At 41.1% G+C, this 10,503-nt stretch overlaps 1 protein-coding gene across 1 annotated transcript in view; it reads right to left on the reverse strand.

The window, feature by feature from the left end:
• Window positions 1-10,226, reverse strand: part of LOC138047848 (ZP domain-containing protein-like) — a 10,699-nt gene extending 473 nt beyond the window's left edge. The window contains exons 1-6 of the mRNA XM_068894565.1: window positions 9,922-10,226; window positions 7,953-8,227; window positions 6,193-6,336; window positions 3,231-3,412; window positions 1,299-1,615; window positions 1-182 (exon numbers count right to left, since the gene is read on the reverse strand). The exon at window positions 1-182 is cut by the window's left edge and continues 473 nt beyond it. Coding sequence (XP_068750666.1) covers window positions 55-182; window positions 1,299-1,615; window positions 3,231-3,412; window positions 6,193-6,336; window positions 7,953-8,227; window positions 9,922-9,979 — 1,104 coding nt within the window. The 5' untranslated portion in view covers window positions 9,980-10,226 and the 3' untranslated portion in view covers window positions 1-54. The remainder of the gene's footprint in view (window positions 183-1,298; window positions 1,616-3,230; window positions 3,413-6,192; window positions 6,337-7,952; window positions 8,228-9,921) is intronic.
• Window positions 10,227-10,503: the final 277 nt, after the last annotated feature.

Here is a 10,503-nt window from a genome sequence, read left to right on the forward strand (position 1 = left end):
GAAATTGAAGTCATTTCCATTTTTTTGCAGATTGAGGTTAGCATTTTCCTGTCGTCACTGATCTTCTGGTTTATCTTGCTTGGCTTTTTTCACGGTGTGTATGACAGCACAAAAGCATACTACACATATGAAACCCATGACAACAAGTAGCCAGGTATTATTGGAGCTGGACAATCGAGCGTCTGTAAACAAAAAAGTTAAAAAAATGAGCCATACTGAAAGGGGTGAAATCAGTTATTTAATCGAACAGTATTTAGAATCATAATAAGTAAAGTACGATCGTCCGGGTGAGTGTAGTCCTGAGAAGGACTGTTTGAGATGACAGTGACTGACGTTTCGACAACCTGAGCGGAAGTCATCTTCAGAGTCAAGTGATTTGTGTAACGTCAGTAGATACTATAACAACTCTGGTCGCAGATGTAATGAAGAGAATTGAGCCATTTCATAACAAAGACTATGGCGACCATTGTAATTTCGTAGCTGGGATAAAAAAATCTAGCCCCGACAATATGTAGTTTGATGAAATGGTATATGAAATGAATCATATATGAACCGCGGATATGAAATCAAGTGAAGCTATGATCTTCACAGTTATGAACGCAATTTTTACACTTGCGTAGAGAAGCCTGAAAAATTCAGGACTTCAACGGGGTTTGAACCCGTGACCTCGCGATTCCGGTGCGACGCTCTAACCAACTGAGCTATGAAGTCTTCATAGCCTCGTAATTGCGTAAAATTACTATTGGTCCTTGTTCAAGGTCATAAACATCTGTGTAGCTCAGTTGGTTAGAATTTTTACACTTGCGTAGAGAAGCCTGAAAAATTCAGGACTTTAACGGGGTTTGAACCCGTGACCTCCGGTGTAACGCTCTAACCAACTGAGCTATGAAGTCTTCATAGCTCAGTTGGTTAGAGCGTCGCACCAGAATCGCGAGTTCACGGGTTCAAACCCCGTTGACGTCCTGAATTTTTCAGGCTTCTCTACGCAATTGTAAAAATTGCGTTCATAACTGCGAAGATCATAGCTTCACTTAATATGTAGTTTAGTTGAGCTTTGCAACCTACTTGTAGGTTGTGAAAGGAGCAAAGCTCCTTTAGCCTGTACCCTGACTTGTGGGATCCGACTACATTTTAAAGTTAAATTCCTTACAGATAATAAACAGAACTTTGTCGTAGAAAGGGTTTATATCTTCCCTGGGTACTGTGCAAAATTTAATCGATATCAGAGGCAAATGACACATTTGTTTTTGCATCAGCACTATGACTTCACCTTTGTAGTTGAAGAAGTTTCATTATACCTTCTTTGCGCCTCCAGGCCGCCTTATTCACTCGTTCATCTTCGAAGCTGTCCTCGTAATTGCGTAAAATTACTATTGGTCCTTGTTCAAGGTCATAAACATCTGTGTTGACTGCTCTTCTTCGTCTACTTTCCAACTTGTTATCGCAGTCCCTAAGACAACTGGGTTTGAAGTCTGTGAGGTTGCAGAGCTCAACTTCACAATGGACGTACAAATAGGGTTCGACTTGATTATTCAAGAACTGAAAAGCCTCGAAGCTGAAGCGTTGTGAGGTTGACGGACCACTGTGGAAAATGACGGTATCGTCCTTTGGGCATCTAAAAATACGAAGAAATTTAGAAATGAGTACTGAAAATAGGAACGTCCCACGATTTGACATCAATGATTGATCAATGACATCAATGACATCAATGACCAGTGGACATCAATGATTGATGTCCGCTGGGTTTCCTATAGGAATGCGAGTGGGTGGAGAAATTTAAGGAGTGGGTGGTGAAGGGACACCAAGCGATCAAGGCGCACGCTTTGAGGGGAATCTGAGGGAACTCTGAGGGCCCTTTTTCACGAACAAAGCTTGTCCCATCCAAAGTTCTTTCTTTAATGTATGCTTCCGAGGAGCAAGGATGGCACAGTCGGTTAGCGCGCGGCCTTGGTGCAAGAGATCCCGAGTTTGATCCCCAGATCTCAAATACTTGTTTAGACTTCTTTCCTTTCTGTGTAGCTTTAGTAGCTTTAAAAACCCTTAAAACGGAGCACTGATGGAAAGGGGGGAGTAAAATGAGCGCACCGTCGACCTCAGGTTTGTCAGTTCCTTTTTTTATGTCATTCGTAAAAGTTGGGGTAATTTCTTGGTCAAATTCGGCGACAAGTTCAAGTGAAATAGCCGGACGAGTTTCGCCGGTAACCGGCTCTTAATTAAAATCCTTCACTGTCCTGATATAAAAAACTGGCCCATAGCGTTCCTTTTTGATCGGTGGTTCGGTGAAGTCTTTTCAGTCCCGTAAACGATGAGACAATTGAAGGGCAATCATTCATAATTAGTTAATTTTAAAATGATTCGCCATGAAAGACATCCTAACACCCGCCACGAATCGCCCAATCCAAACCGAATGAATAGGAAGTTTAAGCAACGACGACGGTTACGGCAACGACAACGCCACAAAGCAAGAATGTGATTGGTTAAGGAAGGGAAAATAATCGTGCTGAGGGTGAAGCATACATTTCAGTGCATTTTTTGCCGTAGTCCACAAAACAACAACGTTAGCCAGCGAGCAGGCTCTTTTGTAGCCGCAAGAGGATTGGGGCTTCCCACACCAATCCTCTCGCGGCTACAAAAGAGCCTGCTCGCAGGCTACAACAACGTGAAATCACCAAATTTCAGGTTTTGACGACAATTTGAGCACTTGTGATATATGGGTTGCAGCCCTTCTGCCGATATTCCGGTTTTGCCCTCTCATAAACAAAAACCAACTCTTGATTTGATTTCTACAGGGCCGTAAGTCAGACGTAAAATAATAGCTGGTTTGGACATTTCAATAATATTATATTGTATCAACGACGTCCTGAGAAGGGATTGTTCTGTTTTGTATATTTGCAAGAGTGAATTAAATATTAAGAGTGTTGTCATGGCATGGGTGGACTTCCCCGCACAGTCACAAATGAGTCTATTTTTAGAATACCCGTTCCCGCGAAAATCAGTTGTCATGTCCCTAAAAAACGTGCAGGAGCAGTCACGCGTGATATGGCTTCTTCTGATTGGTTAAAATTGGCGGCCCTTTGTTTGTTTCGCGCGCAACGTGTATCTTAATTTAAAATAAATCTATTTGTGACAGCTGTGCTGGGGCGAGACCGCAAAGTGTAAATGAAGATAAAGTGTCTCATAAGGCTGATGAAATTAAATTCTTTAAATGTACTTTTTCGTATATATCTTACCGATCAACAATGATGTCATGTTTTTCTTTTTTCGATAGGCTGTTCATGGGCGTGACATAGCACATGTCAGCAACAATTCCTAGCCGTGTGTCGGGTGTATCAACTGATACTTGAAAATACATGCGCTGCATCAGAGTTACTGGTAACGGAAAACTGCTATACTCCTCCAAGTAATCTTCGCTCTGTACAAAAACAAAGATAAGTTATAAAACTTCTGTGTAAGTGACTTTTCGCAACACCGAGCATCCTGTAATACGATTGAACAGACAAATTTTAACATTCTGATCCCATGCCTTTCTAAGTGGCACTTATAGATTAAACTCTGTGTAACGTCAGGTACTTAAATTCGTCAATGGGACCTAGCTTAGGGGTTAAATGGTTAAGGCATTGAAAAGCGTCAATATGGAGAATTTTTCTCCAGAATTTGAATACAAGTATAACTTCGCGTGGCTTTTGTTAATAAAATAGCGAACTTAATCATGGTTGACGTAGATCTCGACGGTGGGGTCCAGCCCTTCTGCAATCTTTGACAAGAGACAGCAAATGAATTAATGATGATGCCCATGTGATGTCCATCTGTCGCTGTTCACCCATGGGACCTTTTGTTTTTTCATATTTTTCTACTGTATCAGTATAACATTGGACCGCCCTACGGAAGGGTCGCAGATTCCCATTTTCAAGCCAACCAACACTCAAGGTCTGGTTTATTCAGCAAAGAACGTCTGACAGCTCCATCTCTGGTCCCATTCTCCAAGAGAAACCCACGCGAGCACGCTACTCTTCCAAAGCAAAGCGACTACCTTCAGCATTTTACGTAAGTTACATTTATTCTTCATGCTCCATACAGTCTGACTGATATTGTTGGCAAGGCATTGCTCTGGGCGAGCTCCGTTTGCTGGGATATTTTGGCCAAGCCCTGATGGGCCAGGCCGTTTATTGAAAATCAGCATGGTGACCTAGGAAATACCCAAATATAGAAGACATGATCCCAGAAAAGATGAAGGGACACACGCCATCCACAAGAAAGTAAAAATAGGGAGGGTGGGGAGGGAAAATTGATTTGACTCAAAACTGCCCAGACTGCAACATGGGAAATAACTAACTAAGCATGTCACATTCAGCATTAATCTATTTATTTCCTCTGGGCAATAAATTTCCTTTTTTTGGCATCTACCAGTACTGAAACTTAGAAGTTTTGCATCAAATTGTTAAGTAGAAATTAAGATACATAGCTATACATGTGTTATAGAATAAATTATTGCAATATTAAACCCGGCTTTTTTTGACTGAATAAGTTCCGTTCGGATCTCATTAATATTCATAAGTTCGATTATCCCGACTATTTCCGTAGGTCCCTACGAGTCCAGATAATCGCTCTTCGACTGAAAATGCTTTGAGAGAAAGTGCTGCCTTTCCGAAGACATACCGATGGTTAGATTTCATACGCATCCCAAAAACTGTTAGGCCTTGGCGGGTTGCGCTAGCATAATTTCTGTCAACACTCTCTGATTATGCATAAAGTCTTAGAAATTGAAAATATAACCTATTCGTTCCTAGGCCGAGTACTGAAGCAGCAAAACGAGGTTTTCATTAGCACAATTTTGATCTTTGGAAAACCACGAAGATACAGCCCACTCTGAGCTCTTTAAAATCATGTGTTTAATATCGATCCAATTTAATGGTAGTACAGATAATTAATTTACTTAGATAATTTCATTAGTTAAGCAGTCGATCTGTTGATGCTTGATAGGCCATTTTCGAAATATCAAATACTCTGTTTTTAGAGTGAGGCAGTGAGGACAAAAACAATAGAAGCACGTTGGAATGAATGTGAAAAAAAAAGTATCAGTATCATCCACTTTCGTTTGTCTTTGTCTTCAGAACCTCTCTTTCAAGCTGAATTTTAATACATCGAAAAAGGCCTATTAAAGAGACGGCTCGATGGAAGAGCAAGTAAATAGGTGGTTTGCATCCAATCTCTAGAGACACGGATAACAATGTTGCAATGTACAATTGCTTGGTGGACGAACAAAGGAGCTAATGAGAGATCTTTTGTTTTCGTGCACCAAAATAGCGACGACGATGTAATGTGAAAACCACCTATATGAATGCTATTGATACCTTGTGTAAGTACTGTTTATTCAACGAGCAGGAGTGATTTATCAGGTTTTAAACCATGAGGCAAAGCCGAGTGGTAAGATTCGACAAAACACGAGCTACAAATTTGTTGTTCGTGTACATTCCACGAAAAGCGTGTCTCTTTGGAGTACGAACAAAGGTTCAAATTGTGAGAGGAAAACATTAGGCCATCCCCTTTTTTTTTGTTTACCGTCGACTGCGTTTCCTGATATTGGGTTGGTCGGTCGGATAGAAAAAAAAAACCTAAAAAAAAAATCATAAGCATTCTCGGAATCGGAGGCCTGATACCCCGGCATCATAGCTGTGGAGCCAGGAAAACAACAAGACGTGAACCCAAAATCAATATGGCGGAAAAGTTGGCGGATGTTGTGGCAAGATTAAGACAGCGTGGGAAAAAGGATCAACCATCGAAACTCCTGTGCGACATAAAAATGGCTTAAAAACGTCGTTAACTTTTTTTTTTTTTTGGAAAATGCCCCAAATTTGGGTCGGTCGGACGACGCGAAACGGAGAACAAAAGGGGATGGCCTTAGCATACAAGAAAAATAAGCTATGCCTCAAAAGTACGCTTTATGTAAGGAACTATAACGACAAGTGTTGTATCAGTTTTTAAAGCTCATTCACGTGACGCTTTATCGGTGACCTGATAGGCTGTTTCGCTCATGAATTAAATAGAGTTTACACCTCCTATCGATCTTTCGGGGCCTCATTTCCTGTAATAGGTCTCCTCAGTTGATTGTATTTTCCAAATGCTTCAAAGAGAAAACAAGATAATGCACAATAATATGAGAAAATTAGTTTTCGTTAGTTGTTTGCATCATACCTTAAAAATATTCATTTTAAGCTCAAAAGCTCCAGATCCATCTTGAGGAGTCAATATGACGGCCTCTACCGTTTGGATGTTCATTTCCACCAGAGACGCTTCGGCTTCGTTTAAATAAACACACTCGAACGGAATTTCCAACACCTTCCGTAAGAAAGAAAAACACAATGACGTCCTGGGTCAGTGTTAACAGCTTAATTCTTTTTATTTCCTTAAAGAGTGAGGATACATTTATACTAGCAGAGAAGTATGTTGATATTGGTAACAAAATCGAACGTGATTAAGCGTCGTTTGTACTCTTATCGACAACGATATTCTTCATCACAGTGGTCAACATGTCGTGGACTCACGAGGCGCACGTTCGATTTGTTTTTTACCACAATAATGAACGCCAAAGAAAATGTTTATTTTAGAGCATTACCAAGATCATGACACAAAGGAAGAGAAAGCTTTGCCTAAAAGTTTCTCGCAATATGATTGGTTTACTTCCCAAAATGAGCGTTCCCGATTGGCTATTACATTGCGTGACACATTCACGAGCAGCGTACATATCTGCTTAAGTTACTACAGTTTCAGAGCGACGATGCGGCTGAGAGATGAGGGAGCTTACGAAACGAGGACGACGACGGTTACGAGGACTTCATTTAAAAATACGAGTTCGCGTTATTTATATCACTGCGAAACTATTTCATGTCGTTTCGCGTTAAAAATGTGTAGTAACTGGGGAGGAATTAAACTGGTATGAGTAGGTTGGAAGCGTAGAGAGAGAACTGAAAATTCATCGTCATGTGCTAACGTCCTCCACAGAACCTTGAATTTGGTCATTTCACGTCGTCATTTAGGAGATGACGGCACAGAAATGTACTAAAATGTAAAACGCACGTGCAGAGCATGCAGAACCATTGTTTTTGCTCACTAAACCTATTGTTTTGTAGCGTCGTCGTTGCCGTCGGCGTCGTCGTTTCGTAAGCTCCCTATGGACTCTCCTGCAACGACGCTCGGCATCGGTTCAGAACATAATAAGCCAGAACACTCCTAGTAGTTTTGTGTTTGTTCAACTAACAAAGTACTATCAAAGAATTCAAATAGTATAACCTTAGAATTGAAAATTAATCAAAACTTATCGAAAACCCTGATAGACCTAATCGCAATTAATTAAAAGTAGGAGAGGGTTGTGTGGCACCTGGAATTCACAATATTGGCTTTGATGAGAAAAAAGCTGTTTGTCTTTCAGGGAAGTTTTCGATTGTAGCCGGGATATGACATAATTAGCCCACAATATCTGCTCTATTTTGGAAACGGGAATTCCATCATGAAGCTTCGATCTCCGTCATGTTGGATGGGTGTTAGGTGGGGATGGGAAGAAAGATGAATTTCCCTGCCCCATTCAGTCTATACCAGTGGCCCGCAGAGGGCTCCCGCAGAGATGGCGCACTTTGATGGCAATGGAAATGTCGCGATGAGATCATGCCGCCATCTTGGATAGTAAAAGTGATGGAGGGCTGTGGAGAGTGAAAAAAACGTTTCAGGGAAGAAGACGATAAACTTACACTTGTAGTAGAGGAGGCAGTAGGGCCAACCCCACTCTGGTTTCGAAATGGCAGACTTACTGTTCTCAAAACATTAATATTTCACAGGCCCTTGCTGCCCAAAAACACCTGTCCTCTATCCCCCAATCTATTAAATGCATTAAACGGAGCGGCCGTATACGTAGGAATGATGCCTCTGGTGTAATCCCTTACCCAAGCTTGTCTACAAACCTGCAATCGACCGATAATTGCATTCATCGCATAACCATCTTTAACCACATTCCTGTAAATGACGTAATCATCTCTGTGCTCTAGAGTTGTGCCACAGCCAGTCAGTGGTGTTGTTATTGTCACGTGACTACTGTTCGCTGTTTTCGTTGGCAGACAGTTCTTATCTCGAAGGTGAAGGTCTCCTAACCTAAAACCAGGTATAAGCGTTCTCTCTATGTGTACGCTCATTTGCTCCATCGCGCAGTCAACGGTTACTTTCTTGCGGTCCTCCTCAGCTGTTAAATCAAGAAAATGCATAAGCTCATGACTGAGAGCGAACAACTCTCATGTCACGACATCTTTACAGCCAGTCGTTTTAAGACTACCTTTTCCGCAAAAAACAAGTTCAGTTCCGGTTCGGTGACGCTATGACGTCAAGTTAGTCTCTTTCGATTGGTCACCAGGCTCGTGCGGGAGTTATATCGGTTTGTGAAAACGTTCCTAGTCATGCGCTCTGATTTCCGACATTTCTACCTTGTCGCTCCCAATGCTGGCGATAGTGAATGCCAGTGCAAACGCTTATATTGGCCAATAATGTTCAGGCGTGTTGGGTGGGGACGTGTGAGCACAATGGTTGGTATTTATGGAAGCTGTCAAGTCAATAAGCCCCACTAGATGACGAGAACCACGTTTGGTATTCTATAACGTTTCGTGCTTACATCAAGCTGGTTATAATTAGGCAGGGACACCCAACGATAATCTTCGGTGAAATATGTGTTCGGAGGAGTCAAACGTTCTAAGAATTTCGTTTCTACGTTGCCAAAAAGCCATAGATTTCTTTACTAAAACCGTGATCACCTAAAAGACTCGAAACAAATAGGAAAAGTGGTCCCTTACGTTTTCGGAAGAGATATTTTTGCAATTCCTGGCACTTAAAAAGGTCACCTAGCAGTTTCGGATGAGCAAATGGTTCGCTGGGAAGTTTTTAGAAGGTAACGTCCAGCCTAGCAATTTATGAAACGAAGATATCCTTCCATAAAATTTTCGGACACTTCAATTTTCAGCTAAGATATCCGATCAGATCAATTCTTTTAGCTGATAAAAACTTAAGACAGTCTTTAAACATTACGAGGAGCCTAGAAATGTCTCTCAAAGGCTTTTGGCTCAATTTGTTCGTTGAGTGTCCTTGGTTGGGGTTAGGAGATCCTCCGGATTCATTAAAAGGCTCGTTATTCCAAAGTGACCGACGAAGTAAGCGGCGGGCGGTGTAGCCCTGTGGTTATTTAATCGTGCCACCAAAGAAATGACAAAAATTATCGTCTTGGAAGACGCCACTTCAGGGGCATGCGACAAGCAATATGATGCAAGCAATACTGATTGCTTTTCAAAGAAAACTGTTTAGAAGTGCCATGCGACTTAGACTGGATTAAATGCGATAACAACAGCCGCAAATTCTTACGAAAACAATGCCTTGTTTCAATAGTTCCAATTTATGACAAATGAAGCAAGTCGACATGGATAAAGACATGAAATGAATGACAAGAGAGTGAGACCCAGTTCAAACGTCGAACTTTTCATGTACTCAAAATGTAACGAACCTAATTCATTCGATAAAGTATATGAAAAGATCGACGTTCGACTCATCTAATTTGGGTCGACCCAAGAATTAAGTTCGAGTGGTCTACATCATGGGAAAATCGACTAGTCTGTGGAGCGAATTCGATTCAAACGTCGAACTTCTCATATGCAGAATAAAATGCATGCATTTGTATAATTTATTTTTGCGTCCCACAATTCCCTTCTTTTACGAGAGCATTGTACATCGTGATTCAACCCTGTGAACTTTACTATTTGGGTCGACCCAAACCGGGATTTAAGTTCGGTACATGAAAAGTTCGAAGTTTTAAACTGGGCCCGACTGTCGAGTAAAAGTAATTATTTTCGTTTCAATGGAAATGATTATATCCTTCATACGAAGGGTTAAACTTACCTCGAATCTCGGGACATGCAGCGAGAGTAAACAGGACGATTAACAAATGAATCATCATGATTCTCGCGAAGATCTTCCAGTCCAAAATGCTATGAGTTTTCTAGGAAACTTAAAGACCAATCGGCGACTCGCTTGAGACACCGGCTCTCTAAACATTCATGAATCTTCTCTTATTCAATAAAATGTAGTTGAATGGTATTCACAAAACCTCGCATGATCAAAATGGATGGGTGATCTGTACGCCGGATACGATACTCGCGACAATAACAGCTTTGTTTTTATCGCAAACAAAACATTACGGATCTGAATGAGGTCAGCTTTAAGTATCATGTTAAAGTGTAAAATTACACTCGGTTGACAGTTTTCCGTTTCTTCGTTTCATGATGACGGTTACTGAAAAGAAATACTCGCTGTAAACCTTAATTTTTAAGATTCAGAAACAAAGTATTCTTTCCAGGAGCATATTTGTTCATTCGTGGTTTATTCTCGCAGTGATCAGCCACCTTTGAAAATGGCTGAGGCAATCATGAAATCTGCTTTGTTTCAGATTTGGCGCGCATTTTTGACTGCTGTGGCCCCATA

This window comes from Montipora capricornis, chromosome 1, assembly GCF_036669925.1.
Source record: "Montipora capricornis isolate CH-2021 chromosome 1, ASM3666992v2, whole genome shotgun sequence".
In the NCBI taxonomy this organism is placed as follows: Eukaryota; Metazoa; Cnidaria; class Anthozoa; order Scleractinia; family Acroporidae; genus Montipora; species Montipora capricornis.